This window comes from Micromesistius poutassou (assembly GCF_964030765.1).
Source record: "Micromesistius poutassou genome assembly, chromosome: 8".
Classification (NCBI taxonomy): domain Eukaryota; kingdom Metazoa; phylum Chordata; class Actinopteri; order Gadiformes; family Gadidae; genus Micromesistius; species Micromesistius poutassou.
The window spans coordinates 10,313,332-10,330,908 of NC_140278.1; the positions used below are offsets into that span (position 1 = coordinate 10,313,332).

General features: G+C 44.8%; 1 protein-coding gene and 1 pseudogene across 3 annotated transcripts in view; one reads left to right on the forward strand and one right to left on the reverse strand.

The window, feature by feature from the left end:
• LOC311351634 (zinc finger protein 236) overlaps positions 1–17,553 on the forward strand; it is a 53,416-nt gene extending 35,863 nt beyond the window's left edge. The window contains exons 26-31 of one of the 2 annotated variants that reach the window (XM_084471811.1): positions 1,289–1,446; positions 1,723–1,857; positions 2,127–2,327; positions 11,684–11,813; positions 14,909–15,082; positions 16,860–17,553. In XM_084471811.1, coding sequence (XP_084327937.1) covers positions 1,289–1,446; positions 1,723–1,857; positions 2,127–2,327; positions 11,684–11,813; positions 14,909–15,082; positions 16,860–16,978 — 917 coding nt within the window. In that variant the 3' untranslated portion in view covers positions 16,979–17,553. The remainder of the gene's footprint in view (positions 1–1,288; positions 1,447–1,722; positions 1,858–2,126; positions 2,328–11,683; positions 11,814–14,908; positions 15,083–16,859) is intronic. The other variant, XM_084471812.1, reaches the window with a different exon arrangement.
• Positions 5,076–7,821, reverse strand: LOC311351649 (zinc finger protein 862-like; annotated as a pseudogene). Its single transcript has 8 exons — positions 7,792–7,821; positions 6,994–7,169; positions 6,724–6,885; positions 6,392–6,624; positions 6,056–6,316; positions 5,832–5,964; positions 5,502–5,626; positions 5,076–5,168 (listed from the first exon to the last, which is right to left on the reverse strand). The product of its transcript is annotated as a zinc finger protein 862-like (transcript).
• Positions 17,554–17,577: the final 24 nt, after the last annotated feature.

Genomic DNA, 17,577 nt, shown 5'->3' on the forward strand with positions numbered 1-17,577 from the left:
AAACAGCGAGGAGGATTGACTTGATCTATAAATGAAGTCCCTCAATCTAAATTGGTTTAACACCATGACCAACATTCTGAAACATCCATTAACATCCACATTTGCCTCAAACAATGCTAGGCTTACAGCCCATGTCAATAGTTGTGAAATGATGTTCTTGTTGTTCTTTTAATTGTTTGTTACTCTGACCGTTCTGTTTGATATTGTGGAAAGGATGTTAGTGAATGATTCAGAGCATGATACATTTTAAATGGCATCACTTTTGGTCTTGTGTCTTTTATTTTTCTTAAAACAATTGTAGCTGAAAGTTTTACAAATCAAGAGTAGGCCTGATTTGACTAATTGGCTTTGCATCCAATTTTATTCACATAATTATCCCTCCCTGCTATTTAGTAGTTCACCGAAACACCCTGAAAAAACTTGAGTCTCACATACTTATGCCACCATACGCCACTAACAGTACAAGCAGGCCAATGGCAACCAAGCGCGCAGTCCTTCCTCCCTCACTTTAAAAACCACCAGCTGCCACTGGTGTGCACATACATCTTATACGAATGTTGAAAAGTGTTACAAATCGTCAATATGCATGGAAGTGAGTATTTCTGCTCTCATGCGTCATATGCTAATGTTCACATCTATTTGTTATTGTACTCAATCTATGTGTACACTGTGCGCGTCTGTACTTGTTAGCATTTCTCTCGCTCTCATCCGAGGCAGGCGTCTCTTTGTGAGCGGTGTGGGGTGCTTGATGTTTATGAATAGAGCGCTGCCTCTCCTTCTCTTCTACTGCGCGGCAGACTCTGTGATCAGCCGGTAACAGGCTTTGCGTCACCAAGACGCGAGCGAGATCTGTGGCGTCAAGAGCTTGGCGCCTTTGAAAACTGCTTGTCTGATTGTCTTGCTTGGAAGGCTGAGGAATAATCAAATCTTCCCCCGTCCCCATCTCTCATCTCTTCATTACCGCCAGCACTGAGCTTGAGTAGAAGGGGAGAACGTCTTGATTTAGACTCAAATTTAGATTCAAATCAAAGTGCCTGATGAGAATTGAGTTGTGTGCTTATCAGGTGTAAACCGGGGACACCTGAAGCATTCATTTGGCTTTGAAATGTAATACTTTGAGGCTTTACAAATAGACAATCCATCAATGCCTGTATTTTTTCATGTTGTTCTTGTTTTTTTTCATTTTTTCTTGTTTGTTTGCCTCAGTTATCTGTATCTGTTTACAGTATTTAATTCTGTGTCTGTCTCTCTCTCTCTGGCTCTCTCACTCTCTCTCACCGCTCCCCAGTCACCAGCCTGCCGTCTAGCACCAGCCTATCACACGCCGCCGTGTCACAGAGCCTGGTGATGTCACAGGGAGGCGTGGCCGCCGACGGCAGCGTGACTCTGACCCTGGCCGAGGCGCAGGGCATGCTGGAGGGGGTGACGCTCAACCTCAACTCCCAGGTACGTGGCCTGCTAACCTAGCATAGCATGCTGCAGCGCGGCGTAGTGTAGCACAGCGTAACCTAGCACACAGAGGTTTCGCTCCCAACACTCACTTCTTGTGAGAAGTTCAAGCACAAATGTTGGGAAACCACTGCAAAAAATGACTGAATGAACGTTTGCCACTTGTTGTAATGTTGAGGGTTGTTGGGGGTGAAAACGGAATGAAGTTAATATTGTGATGTCCCGCCCAGCCGCCAAACAGGATGGAATTGTCATTTTTCCCATTCACTCTAGGGCCAGACGTTTCCAGGGGTGCTGACCGACGCGGGCCTGCAGGGGCAGTCCGCCGGCTCGGTCCAGCCGGTCCTCCTGGTCTGCCATCAACCCCAGGGAGCCATCGGAGCGCAAGACAACGGATTCCATGTCAGTGTATGTGAATTTGTTTGTGTGTAATGTGAGTGTGTGAGTGAGTGCGTGCGTGCGTGCGTAATAACATACATGAGTGATTCTCTGTGGTTACACACACACACACACACACACACACACACACACACACACACACACACACACACACACACACACACACACACACACACACACACACTGAGGCAATCTATTCTAACTGTGTGTGTGTGTGTGTGTGTGTGTGTGTGTGTGTGTGTGTGTGTGTGTGTGTGTGTGTGACGCCTGTGACACAGCTTGTGGAGGACGGGCCGGCGGCCCAGGGGGCGAAGGAGGCCCAGGAAGAGTCGCAGCTGAGGAACCGCTGCTTCTACTGCAGCCAGGTGTGTCAGAACGCCAACGCACTGCGGCGCCACTGCAAGCAGAGCCACGGCAAGGACCGCTGCCACGTGTGCCGGGTCTGCACCAAGGCCTTCAAGAGAGCCACGCACCTCAAGGTACACGCACGCACGCACGCACACACACATACTAAAACGCACGCACACGCGCAGATATACACACACTAAAACGCAGGGGCATTCGCACACACGCACACACACACACACACACTCACACTCTCCTGCACACCGATAATACACCGACTTCGGATGCACCTGGGACAACCACGCACACGTGGGTGCACATGTGTGAGTGTGGGACTTGCACTTGACCTTTTAAAAACATTGGCCGGACCTTTAGCTGAACTTCTTTTAAGACTAGACAGCGAGACCTTTGCTCTCTATATTCTCTGTTGGATTTTCTCTATTCCGATAGATTTTCTCTATTCCGATATTTGGTGCTGCGTGCACTCAGTTGGCTTGGCCTTTCTATTGGGCTGTGTGGCACTGAAAGACCATTGCTTCCTCCACTTCAGCTGACGGACCAAATTAATGAAATGGGACTGTTTTGTTTCGTCAACCGGAACCCTTATCCGGCCATCCACGCCAAAGCTGAATGAATCAGCAGCACTCAACCGACGAGGAGGGTACCAGCTGACACACTGATCAACTTATCTTTTTACGTCGGTGAAACCAAAGACGTTTCTTTGTTTCTTTCTCTAGTAGGGCTTTTTGAGAGTCCTCCCTCAGACTCCCACTCCCGGTTAAAAAAAAAAAACAAGCCTTTACTTACTCCAGAGTATTAGATTTCAGGGTCACTCGCCTTCTCCCTTCTATGATAAGCCTCTTGGACTAACACACGGTGTAATGAGCGCTGCAGAGCTCTGCCCACAAGCAGTTGGAGCGCACTCTCGCTCTCGCTCTCGCTCTCTCTCTCTCGTCTTAATGGCACAAACATTGCCAATTCTCTTCCCTGGGGTATGACGCTACCATCACCACACCACGCTCTGATTCATTCCCCATTGATATGAGGTTCTGCAGGTTTTTCATCACCACCAACGCTATCATCATCAGTACCACCACTACCATCTCCGGTACCATCACTAACACCACCACTTCCATCTCCACTGCCAATACCAACACCACCACTACCATCTCCGCTACCATCTCCACCACCACCTCCCCCGCCACCACCTCTTCCCCAGCACCGCCACTACCATCACCATCACCACCACCCCTACCATCACCACTACCTTCACCACCACCACCACTACCTCTTCGCGACCACCGCCACTACCATCACCACCATCAACACCACTACCATCACCACCTCTTCCCCAGCACCACCACTACCATCACCACCCCCACTACCACCACCTCTACCATCACAGCCAGCCTGCTTTGGCAGAATGCAATGCTCTGCTGGATCGGTAAAGAGGCTTTGCACCAGCTAATGACCACTATGGACCAGACCAAACCCACAGACTCCCAGAGCTTCCGTTCTCCTTTATGCCTCTCTCATTGGTGCTGCACACATGACAAGTGTGTCCTGTAGCCTGATATTAATCAAAACAGAATCATGTTATAAATCCATTTCTGGTTCCCCACTACATAAAATTAGCCTGTCCACCAGAGAATTCTGGTGTTGTTTTATTTGCTCTGGCATGTGCGTCGGGCCCATCCTCCCGTTTAGACAGATTTCCAGCTGATGTGGCAAGGGTCGAGCCAATGACAGCCTTTTGTCCTATACAAGGTTTGATATGACGAATGGATGACCAAGATGGCTGCGGCTGATGTGGAGCAGTCATTTGAATCGCCACAGTGCTTAAAGAACTGGACGGTATATGTTCTCTTAAAAAGGATCAAACAAGTGCACTTAAAGCTTTTGTTGATTAGGGCCCGGTTTCCCGAAACCTTCTTAAAGCCTTCTTAAGGCTACGTCATTCGTAAGCTCTACTTTAAGTTCTACCTTAACATCTCTTTTGTTCATCGTTTGTTGGTAAGGTTGGTCTGAAGCGCTCGTAGAACCTTCTTAGCTATACCATGAGGATTCAGCTCCTGACGCTAGTCGCCACCACTACAGTAACTTTTAGAAATCCCTGTTGCACATGGAACTGCCATATTGGCAGTGTTTTGTTTCACCAATGTACAGTACAGTACATATACGGTACAGCAGGCAAGGTCAGCTTGACTCGCTTCCAATAATTTCAAAAACTCGCAACATCAAAAAAAAATTGTATTTATTTTACTATTCAAAAATTATTCAATTATTCATTATTCAAAAAATGTCTTCTAAATTAAGGTAATGATACTGGGAAACGAATAAACCACTATAAGCAATGTGTGAACTTATTTAGCAGTCAAAAGACTTTTTTCAACCACCGACTTTTTTCAACCACCTTTCCCTTGACGGTGGGCAAATCCCGCACACAGTTAGCAAAAAGCAAAGCAGTCTCAGAATAAACAGTATTATATAATAAGCTAAATATACTATTCAAAATATAGTTCATTTCAAAATGTCTATTTTCATAAATATTAAGTCAGACACCTTTAGTAGTAAACAGAAAATCAATAGCCTCATTTGAACGGCTGCGACAGATGTAATGCGACAGAGGCAATCAAGGATGTGATTGCCTCAATCTCCTCCGCTGTATATTTTCTATATATATTTTTTTATTTATATATTTTTTTCACGAATAAATAATAAGCTTTTCAAAATAACATCTGGAACGAGAACAATGCAAATATAAATCAATAAAGTGCTAAGCATCATCTGAAACAAGAACAATTTGTGCAATTTTAACTAAAGAATGCATCGCTACAGGCTATCCTCCTTGGTTTAACAAAGAACAACTCAAGGGCCCTGTTTTAATTAAACTCTTTCACAGGTGGACCATTTATACTGATTCTCATGCAGGCTGTCAGACTGCCCTGCAGCCTGTTCCGCAGGTCTGTCTTGATCTATACACAGAGAGTGAATGAAGTTTAGATTATTTTATACCTTTGTATAATATTTACAATTTTGATAGAATCTAAGATTGAGAGATGATAATGGACTTACCCTATTCATCACAGAGAAATCCCTCTCACAATTCACACTTGAGACCGGTATTGTGAGGGCGATTGCTGATAGGAGGGACAGGTTTGGGTAAAGCAGATGTAGCTCATCATACCCAGATGCCATTGCAGTCATTATATCGAGCAGGGATTTGTCCTGATGGATGAGAACATTGGTCAATGACAGATATCCGTGAACTCACATAAACAACTTAATATGTTATGTTAATGACTCACTTTTAAAATCCCAGTTGTTGTAAGCACTTTATAGCTCTGCCATTCTTGGAGAAGTGTCTTCTCATTGATGGGTGGGAACTGCTTGGCCAGCATTTGTGGGTCTGAGATGGCACGACTCTCATCACCTTGTGGTCCCAGAGCACTAAAGGCACCAAGAATTCCAAGCTGCTGGAACCTCAGCTCCATGACCTATTAACATTAGATGTGAGAGAAAATTCAAATTTAGGCTGATAATATTTCAGAGACTCGTTATTGTTTATTCATTCTTGAGCTTGCTTACTTGCATCTGAAAACGTTCTCATAAGGTAAGGGTGGAAAGAGCTGCCCCACGTCTCCCCCTCTCTTCTTCGGCGTTGATATTCAGATGGGTCACCTTCTCTTCGACCTGAACTAGAAAGGAGCCCTTGGGTTGATGTTCACCTGCCTCTTTAATTTTTTTTAATCTTTCAATGGTAACGGGAACCTAAATAGACATGCAAATTAAACATATACGTATTTACAAAGGACAACTGATATGTAATTATATGAATAAAAATCAATGTGACATAATTTACATGGTTTTTGATTGCCATGAAATTGATATTTTCCTTCTGGAACAATTTTGAAAGCTGTGCCAGGTAGGGTAGGATGTCTGCTTGCAGGTGAACAGCTGCAACAAATCTGTAGGTGGCACAGTATGTGTACAACCCTCGTGCCACTGAGTCCTTCTTTATATCTGCCTCCTCAGCAAGTGTAGCAAGCACTGCAGACAGATTTCTCTGAAGATTGGAAATGGCCTTCTCTTGTGATAGCCACTTACTAGTGTCCTTAACCTCCTGGGGTGGGGGATAGGGCAATTAATTAAATTCCATATTTATATAAGGAATTTGGTGTACAATGTTTTCACTTATTGTGACTTTCAGATCCGCTACTTGGAGGACACTGGCAGCTGCTTTTAGAGCACTAGTGCGGTTTGCACTATTCCTAAAATAAAGGTGCAGGTCTTGAAGGTGCTTTCTGAAGATTTTCATGAATGGCACTCCCTCTGCTGCATCTTTACATGCCAGGGCCAGGCGATGAGCAGCACAGTGCACCAACACTAATCCTGGCCAGGAGTCAGTCAACAATTTTGCTGTTTTTTTTCCTAAAATAAAAGTAAAAAAAAAGGTTTTAGATTAAGGCAACCTATTTGTTTTGACACTAACTTAACTGGAATTTTCATTCATTCATTTATTCACTTCACCGGTCATCACTGCTGCTCCATCTGTGCCAAGGCCAAAGATGAGGCATTTATTTTGTTATTATGACTTGTTTCACAGCTTCTGCAATGGTTATGGCTGTGCCATCTGGAATGGATACAAGATCCAGGAATTGACAGAACAGCTGTCCTTCCTTGTCTGTATACCTGGAGTATTTACAAAAGAAAACAATTTGTCTTACCTGGTTTTGTTACACATACAGAACCTCATCATGACCCATTTAAAAATGAATAGGAAGGTGACCGCTACTGTACCTGACATGGATGTCTAATTGTTTTGTCACACTGATGTCTGTGGAATCATCAATTTCCAAGCCAATAGCCTTTGATGATCTAATGGCTTCTAAAATGGGCTCCTCAACCACTGCACCTAGAATCTGTAGTATTTCATCCACAATCCTGTGGGACTTGTAGTTTGTCCTTTGATCAATCTAGGAAAATATATTCTTAAATTATAGTTAATTTTACTACAAACCCAAATGTACAATGTAATGAAATAAAATTCTTACCTTCAGTTTGGAAAAATATTCGCAGCCTAGGAAGTCTGCCAGATCCAGCAATGCCGGGTAGTTTGTATGGTGCGCAATTTCATGCTTTACCAGCCAGTATAGACATTTAAAGCCACCAATTATGGCCTCATACTCCACATTCAAAGGGCCATTCAAAATGGGCTGAAATGCCTCACTGATGGGCAGACCTAATAAACAAACATTCAATAAGCTGTCACTTTTAGTTTAAATGTAATAATTAATTAAATCACCCTAGTTTTTTATTCCTGAACAACTCAGAAACACTTACTTCGGCTTGATTGGGCTGCTATGCCCACACATGAAACGTGATTGGTTGAGCTCAGGTGCGAGTCCAAGGCATCACGCCTGTAGTTAGTGCAGGGGACCTCTATGAAAGGCCTAACCCTAACATGATGCCCTTTGACGGTGCGTCCTGCATAGTCTGCAAAACATTCCTAGGAATAATACAATAACTAATTTAATATAGTTTAGTCTTTACTTTAAATTTCAACATTTAATATAAAATAAATAATGCTCTACTCACCGTGTTCGGTGTGGTAAAGCCACCCTGCATATTTAGGGTCCATAGCCCACTCCGGGTTCCACCCACTACCTCGGTGTTTAGAGGATTGCCGGGGATCCGGTGGTGGAGGTGATGGTGGTGGTGGTGGTGGGGGGGGAGGAGGAGCAGGCGATGCAGAGGGGGAGGTAGGCCTGCTTTGTCGCACGAAGAAGCCTGCAATTTTTGGTTGGGTTTTTCAGTCCATTTGGCTGTGTACAATGCGAGAAAATCACGTGCAATCGTCAAAAGTAGACAAATATAAGACAGCCACGTGTAAACGGTAAACGCAACTAGCCATGACAAGAAAACATTACGCCTATCAAAATAATTTCAGATAGCCTACTATGAGCGAACAGTTGACAGGTTATCCTAGTATTTATATAATTTAGATGAATAATTATCTTACCTCGATGCAACAGGTTGATTGTCGGCTATCCAACTTCCAGATGAACGTCTTCCAAAAAAATGTTTTTCTTTTTTACCCCGGATAAACCGCAAACGATGATAGATAGCACGATGACATTCAACCACCAGATGCCGCTGTTCGGACGCATCACATGGTTCGTCTGAGGCATATTTCGGAGGCAAAGCCTAGACCTACTAGATTTTAAAAACGTTTTTGTTTGTTTCTTTGTTTTTTTAATGCATTCTGCAGAAAAGGCAGACTGGCGTTGGTCACGGTTTGGAATGAAAGGGAGAAACAGGACAGAGTAACACCTTAATCCAAGATAACACCTTAATTCAAGAGATGGATGGCAGCCTCCATCTTTAATTACGTTTTTAAAAGCACATCCCATGTTGGGAAAGATGAGGCCAGTTCCCTTTGGTATCCCAATTTGTGGCCCTTTAAATGGCCACATAGTATCATTTAATTATTGGCGGAGGAGCTATCACCTCTTTGACAGGGGAACAAAGACTACTAATGACCGGAGTTTGGTGTGCCCATGCATCGCCGAGTGGATAGTGCAATGGATTTCTCACAGTAAGGGTTGGAGAAACATTGAGGGTTGTTTTTTGATGGCTGGTACACGCATCCCTTCATCACTGACAGCTGGGTAGATTAAGTCGATTTAGTGCCTCTGCCAACTGAGAGGAATCTAATCTTACCCTGGTCGTCACCCCCAGTCAGGTCAGGTTGGTTTCTCCAGGCATGTACACGATACACACGCATACACACACACATGCACACACGCACTGACACAATCCCACACACACAGACACACAAACCATCCTACACACACACACACACACACAAAACACACACAAAACACACACACACACACACACACACACACACACACACACACACACACACACACACACACACACACACACACACACACACACACACACACACACAACCAACCACGCACAGACACACACACACGCACAGGTCAATGTTAAAACTATAAGACATGCGATCATTGAGGCATATAAGCGATCGTGGGAGGGGGGCAATCAGTTCACGTGTCAGCTAAAGCCAAGTGTCAATAAGAAAAGGGGCCTATTAACTTACAATAAATTGTCCGCCATCTCATCCCTCCCTCTCGAGATATTTTTAGCGTGACCATCATCAAAAGCCCAGGAGCCCTGGCTACAATTCACCTGTCAATCATCTCCATGATTGTTCATATTTTCCTGTGGTGTGTTGCCGCAGGGGGCAGGTTCGTAGCGAGGCCAGGCAGTGGAGATGAGAGGCAGGACAAGTGGGTGTGTGGGGCGCAGTGACAGGTCCCGCTTGACGTCTTCACCAGAACCAGCCCCCCAGCTTGTAACCAGGGGCAGACCCTGCACCGTGACGCACAACAACACCCATAGAGACCGCGTCAGAGAAACACACGGTGCACGGGTATTCGCCTCGCTTTCTCCGCATTGCCTCATGTTACAGCCTTATTCTAAGATTTTCCTCTCATTCCCAGGGGGACTCGTTCCCCTCGTTCACACAGTGTCCCATGATGTCATGACGATGACAATGTCTCCCTGTGCGCGGTTCTCATCCCGTTTTACCCAAACTAGCCCCGAGGGACCCCCACAGAGATGAGGGGTCCTGACTCCTTAGTGCTGCTAAATAATCAAAAAATAGTATTAGTGTTACTATTATAAGTCTATTTGGTTTCTAAAAGCTAAATTATTATTTTCACTATTAACCCCCCATTTGAATGAATGTGTTGAATAAACATGGTGGTGTTATATATCATCATTACATATACACTGTACGGTTAGGGACTCCCAACCTGTCGATGTGCGACTGCTCTGTATTCCTGCTGTCTGGTTAGAATCTCAACGCCACAACATCACCAAGGCTGTTTCTCTCCGTGTCCCTTCTTCACTCCTACGTGTTTGTGTCCTACCTGTCTGCTTTGTGCTATGGTAAGCCAGGGAATGCTTCAAATGCATCCCCAATCCAACAGGCTTCATTCCCCAGACTACTTATTCTCTGGGGTTTAACCACAATTGTTCTGTAAATATAATAGTCCATCTCTGGACCTGAACATATGGGAATTTCATGCATGCAGAAAAAATATAGGCATGCACGAGCAAACAGACACACACACACACACACACACACACACACACACACAGAGAGAGGTTGTTTATTCTCTTCTTTTTCCTAGTTTTTGAGTTTCATGGAAGAAACAGAAACTAAAGAATTGAGCACTTGGCAGCATCTGCTCCAGGGAGCTGGCAGTAGCAGCAGACCAGTCCGCTCCCAGTCCCTCTGCCCATGGCTGCAAACCCAACGCCCACTGGCAGAACACACAGCAGAACTAGCAGGGAGCAGACGCCTCCTCCAGCACCCTCCGTTTCTCACAAGCACTCAAAAAGTACAACTTTTTACCATAGAAGTTTTGTTACATGGAGAAAATTTAAATATATTTATCTCTTGTGCAAAAAGTCGCAGTTGGTAGATATTGGCACAGCGACCGTGTACTTTCTATAAAGTGGAAGATAAGATTGTCAGGAGCAAGATCAATATGGGATATTAAATGTGTATAGCAGGTTTTGTTATCGAAGGGGACTAGAATTTCCCTTGAATTTAGGATGACAGAGTTCACTTCTGTATTTTACTTATTTGCAAAGAGAGTCTGGATACATTTTTTTCATTTAACTCATTGAATCGTGGTCTTTCATGCCACATAGAAAAAATCATGTATTACCCAACGTTTGATCAAATAACCTTGGAAATGTTCAGAAATGCCCCTGAAAAAAGGCTTTAAATCCTACACTGATAGGAAAAGGTGGAAAACCTTATAGGAAAACCTAAGGACAGCTGCGTGGAAAGCAAATACCTCGGGTCTCGTTTTACTTCAGTTTAAGTCCTGGTATCTTTCATTGCTAATGTGATTTGATCTGAGCTGAAGCACAACGACTCTCAGAGGGACAGAGAGCGGGATGTGAGCCATGCTGTGTTGTTCTATGTGGAGTGGTGATGCTCATACAGACGTGGAAATACCAGACCAAACAAGAATTCCTTGGAGTTTTATAAGTTCATAAGTGATGGGACACACATGGCCTTTACCCTGTACTTTGGTGCAACAAAACACGTCCAGTGCTCCATGAAATGAAAAGATGTGATTTTTTTATTGAAATGCAAGAACTGAACCCTATACAAAGCATTCAGGATAATTTCTAGTCGGGTTACACAAATCTATAGGAAGTGATTCACCCTTTTGGATGCTATGCCCAGGGCCACACGCCCACCGCTGGTGTGAGTGGTTTTAAATTTGATCAGATAATGCTTTAAATCTGGGGTTTTAAAATAAAGCTCTAGCATAAGAAAAAGTATCAAACGTTCCGGATGCTTTGTGATTGCAATGTGCGTGTGTCCGTGTGTGTTTAGCTCACCCACCCGCTCCCTGTCGCCCCTCCCCAGGAACACGAGCGCGTCCACCAGCCCGGGCCCTCGCCAAGCTCCCAGAAGCCCCGGGTCTTCAGCTGCACCTCGTGTGACAAGGCCTTTGCCAAGCGCTCCCAACTGGAGAGACACAACCGCACACACACAGGTAATGTTGCCACACACACACTGTTGTGCCGTGACACTGAATCACACACGCCATGACACACACGGGTAACGCTGTGACACACACCGGTAACGCCGTGACACACGCCGGTAACGCCGTGACACACGCTGGTAACACTGTGACACACACTGGAAACTCTGTGACACACACACACACACACACACACACGCTCTTGTCAGCTCTGGGTTTGGCAATGACATGTATGACGATTTCTGCTTTTAAAATATTCCAAATATTAAAAACATTAAGTGGAATACATTAGAATACATTACGTCAAAAAGTTTTTTTTAGAATAGAAGCTTGTAACAAGACTGGGCGATATGCACATGCTTGATTCACCATGCATCACACAGAGGCGCAGTCTGTCCATGTGGATTAATCAACCATGAATGGGATCGCATGGATGAGGGCGCTAATTGTTAGTGCTAATGATTCACCGATGAAATGAGCATCTGTGAAGAGATAATCAAGCCAACTTGAGCATTTGAATAGTGGTTGTGGTGCATTAGATGCCAAGAAGACAAACACACTTTGATATATCTGTGTATCTATCCTACATCTATTATTATACATCTTTTACATGTATTATATCTGTGTTTTTGCCCGGGGCTTTTGTGCAACGCCAGCTTCCAAAACATGCAACACAGGCGTGCTCCCCCACTGCGACCCTGTCACCAAAAGCCACGTGTTGTAATCAGCGTAATCAAAGCATGTTTGAATCAATCAAACAGGGTTTGATTACGTGTTTTCCGAGTGCTGCTAAATATGTATTTCGGTGAATACATGGTAATGCATTTTTTCCTCTCAAAGCATGGCGGAGCCACTTTGATAACGTGCCGGTACATCATCTGTAATTCTAGTTAATTTGTCTGTGCATGTCAGTAATGGGGAGCGGCGGACCAGAGGAGGAGGATAACCTGCTGGCTCTGTAACAAGGGTCACACCAGGATACACTCAGGATACACTGAGGATACACTGAGGATACACTGAGGATACACTGAGGATACACTGAGGATACACTGCCTTTACAAAGGGTTTACTGAGGAAGCAAACCGACAACCCTGTTAATTGTTTGTTTTAAACGTGGTTATAAGATCTTCAACATAGTTATAAATACCATTTTGTCATTGTTACTAAAACAAGGTCATTAAGAGAAAACGGTTGGAAAATATTTTTAAAAAATGACTGGCGTCCGCCAACTAGTTTATGAGGGCCCTTCAAAGTCAACATAAGGGGACAGTGGTGGCGAGGTGTGTGTGAATGTTTAGAGCTCTGTCGGCAGTGTCCAAGAGAGACGCAGCCACCAGCCATTTTGATATTTTTAAGAAAAGAGGAATTACTCATGAAATTCATAAAGCTATGGTCGGGTAGGGACTGTGTTCTGGTCGCATTTGCACCTTACCTTTTCATTCCTCTTTGTCTTCTACAGTTTATTGTGTCATTTCGTAAACTTTTACCTGTAGTTTAAGCTTCTCAGAAACACGGTGCAGCGCCAGGGTGTGTGGTGCATTTCATACAGAGCACCACTCATTATCACGCTCATACACAACCAAGGGGATGGTTTTAATTAGTTTAAGTATCAGAGAGTTGTCCTGGGTCGTAACCCTGGAGATCACATGTCCCCTACTAACCCCTCCTTCCTAGAACTCTCAGCCCATAATGCCAGCAATAGCTTTGTTATATTTTTTGACTATATTGTTCAATCTAATAGTGTGTGAGTGTGAGCTGTAAACAAGTCTTTACTTATATTTTAAGACGGTAAAGAAATCCATCGCTGGCAGTGATTGGTTCTGGCTTGTTTGTTTGTTTTATTGCACCAACAGCGTTCTGCTACACCTCTCCAGCTCAAGAGGGAGAAAGGGAGAGGGAGACAGGGAGAGAGAGTGCTCTAGAGTTGTTTTCTAAGTGGACCATTATCATAATTACAGTCTGTATTACTTCAGCACTGTCACTTATTATAAGGATTTATGCATGGTTGTGTCCACCTGTTTGTGTGCTTGTGTGCGTGTGTCCTCCTGCGTGTGCGTGCATGCGTGCGGGAATGCGTGCGGGAATGTGTGCATGTTGTTGCATCACATCATCTCATAACAACCAGAGTAACTGTTAGTAATGAGCTGGTATGATGCGGCCGCTCAACGATTTGCTCTTCAGAGAGTTCCCCATCGGATTGAACGCCACGGCGCCGAGCTCTCGAACGCCCACCCTGACCCGTCGTGTGTGTGTGTGTGTGTGTGTGTGTGTGTGTGTGTGTGTGTGTGTGTGTGTGTGCGTGTGCGTGTGCGTGTGCGTGCGTGCGTGCGTGCGTGCGTGCGTGTGTGTGTCTGCGTGTGCGTGCGTCTTTGTTCCATGTCCCTATTCGCTGCATAATATCCATCCTATGTATCACATCATCACTGTCCTGTACCTAAATGTCTACTGGCTATGTTAGCCCTCATGCTCTGCCTCTCCCTCCCTCCAAACAGCCTGGACTGAATTCACTTTAAACACTAGTATTGCTTGTTATTGACTGTTATTTTTAATATTTTCTTCCAATGTTTACACTGTACACTTTATTTCCCCATATTTATTTATCTATTGTTGTATATCTTCAATCCATCTCTGCGCTGCCACAGGCCTCTCCTAATGGGTCCACTTAACTACTCTAGTTAGCCCATATTTAATATTTAATATCTAATTCTGGTCTCCTCATACTTGCAATGTCTTGCCTTACCTTTGCACCTTAACATACACACTGGTTTACAATCCATCTCTGTGCTGCTACCATACTTGTTTTTTAGCTTTTAGTATTTAATGCTGGCCTACTGACTTAAAATTGCACTGTCTTGCCTTACTTCTTTGCACCTCACCAAAACATGCCTAGATCTCTACTCTACCACAGGGTTAGTCCCTGCCCTGTCACCCTTATCACACTGCCTCAGCACATTAATGTGGACCTTGTTTGTTTGTTGTCTGTTACTTAGTATCTTTCTCTTAGTATCTTTAACCTTATTGTCTAGTGTATAGTATCTCCTTTTTTCCCCTAGGAATATATAAAGTTTATATCTATCTATCTATCTATCTACCCTCTCGTCCTCCAGGGGAGCGGCCCTTCAAGTGCCCGCAGTGTGACAAGGCCTTCAACCAGAAGAGCGCCTTGCAGGTGCACATGGTGAAGCACACGGGCAACAAGCCCTTCAAGTGCAGCGTGTGCAGCATCAGGTTCACGCAGAAGAGCAACATGAAGCACCACATGAAGAGGGCCCACGGCTACGGTGAGCAGCCCCCCCCCCTCCCCTCCGCCCTCCGACGTGCACGGAGGGCTGCGAGGGGGCCGACCCTGGCCGTCGCTGAGAACGTCGAGAGGTGTTTCACGCGAAGAGGGGGGAAAAAATTTTTCCGGTACAACCTTGTACGAGCTCCCTTTCTGCCGCTGCTGCCATCCTTGTTGGTACTTGAGAGAAACCTTGAGAAGCCTTTTTGAATCTGAGTAGATGGAGCGGAGGGCTGGCATGTTCTCGAGAGGCACGCAGGCACGCGCGCGCGCGCACGTGTTCAGGGGGACATGCGTACACACTGGCAGGCCCCCTCGCACCGCGTTATCGTGACCCGCTTGGCTTGGGTGAGGCCTCTGGATTCACGAATAAAATTCCCTGTTGTCGGACATTGTGAATATTTCAGCAATAGCCAAACTCATTTAAAATGCATACACAACAACAAACGCATATACCCATTTTCTCTATTTGTGTGAGCGGGAAGGGACTGCAGTGCCTTGTCACTCTCTTGAATCCATGCAATCGTTGATCAGATTAAATCATGAAGCCGATCTAATGATCATCCCGTCTGATTGACCACTTTCTGATTAAAGCAGAAGAGCCTTCTGCTTTAGAGCCTAAGATTAGTTTGCATTTTGAGACACACACACACACACACACACACACACACACCCCCCCCACTCCTGGCAGTATGAGAGTCCAATTATTGTCCATGAAGGTTGACCCTGAAGAGTCATGTCTATCTAGCGAGCTGCCTGGACTCCCTACTGTCTCTCCACCTCCTCAAACGTTGTCATATTTCAACGTCTTGCTTTCGGCCTCTTTACGAACCATTTCCCTCCGTGTCCCTCACAACACCTTGTCATATACCTTGTCGTCCATAACCTTTGAGCGATTTGAACGGCGGTTCAGCATCAAGAGCAGAACATGCGATCCTCGCTAAGGCGTAAAGTGTCTAGTGTTACACGCCCGTTACATACGTTGTGCTTGACTCTGCCCGAGCGTTGATCACTTTAACCCCCGGCTATATCTGGCCCCTCTCAGCGGTGATTACGCAAAATGATTAATGACGAGGAATCATTTCTCGCCTTCGCCTAATGTAGGAGATGTGATGACGTAAGCCCATGGGAAATAAGCAACATCATTACATCATCACTAATGAGGTTAAAATAAACGGATGCTTCAGACAGGTACTCAGAAAGTTCTTCATCCGGGCCCAACTTTTCAAATGAATCGCCGAAAAACTATTGATAGCTGCATTGCAAGTTAGAATAATTGTCGACGATGTTATTGCTGGGTTTCCAGAAGATGGATGAGGATGCGTGATGCTTATGAATAAATGATAGCCGCTCTGGGTTTTATCTGGTATAAGGATATTAGATGCGATTTCATATTACGGTATTAGGATGCACACTATTGCACCGATGTGGTTTCCCCTTGACAACACCTTTTCCAAGTTCTGAAACTAAAGGATCCCCCGATAAGTGATGCAACAGATTTACAAAAACTTTGTGTGACGTGTCTCTACTGCTGAGTGGAACAGACGTTCAACTTTGCTAGATAGTGTAGTGGGTTTTTCCAGACAAAGTGGATTTAATGGTGAAATCTGCAACGGACATGCCCTTTATTATTATTCAACATGCACTTGACCCACTACAAACCCGCCTCACCCTTCTCCCAACTTGCCTCCTCCTCTCCCACCCTCCCTCCCCCTCTCTCACCCTGCCTCCCCCTCTCTCACCCTGCATCACCCTCTCTCCCCCTTCGTACCCCGCAGGTCAAATTCAGGACGGGTCGCTGGGCCAGGACGAGCATGTCGGCCAGGCAGAGGTGACAACAGACCTGGACCTGGAAGTGGTCCCGGAGGCGTCTGGAGACTGGCACGTCTTCTCCTAACCTCCACCTCTACCTTCACCGGCAACACCCTGAGGTGCCCCCCCCCAGCCCCCCTCCCCCAACTCCCCTGACTGCGACCCAGCATGAACCCTAGCTCTTCACTTTAGAATGCAGGGAGCGCGGTGAATATTCTGAAAGCACTTGAAGCAAGCACTATGTATGATTTAAAAGAACAAAAAAAGAAACGAAAAAAGTTCAACAAAGGACCTTCCTTCAGTCTGTAGTCCATTAGTCCTGTTGCATATCCGGGTGCTTTTGGATGTTTCTGGGCCCTGGTGACGCATTAAATGTTAAGAATCAATGCAAATATACACCCCCCCTTTTTGATTGAGAGAGAAATTACTTTATTTATACTAATATGTTAAGTTTGCGTCTTTTTTTAATGGTTCAGTCTGGCATCATTTTTTTTGTTATTTTTGTATAATTGTCATTTTTTTATGCTGCAGTGCATTTTGTAAATAATGTATATGGATATATTTTTGATTGAAAACGAAGACACAGGTGGTTTGTGAATATGTGAACGGTAGCATAGATTTCCATTTTTATTATAAAGCCATCTCTTGTACAGCCTTTTTTAGTTGGGAAGATTTTATTTTGTA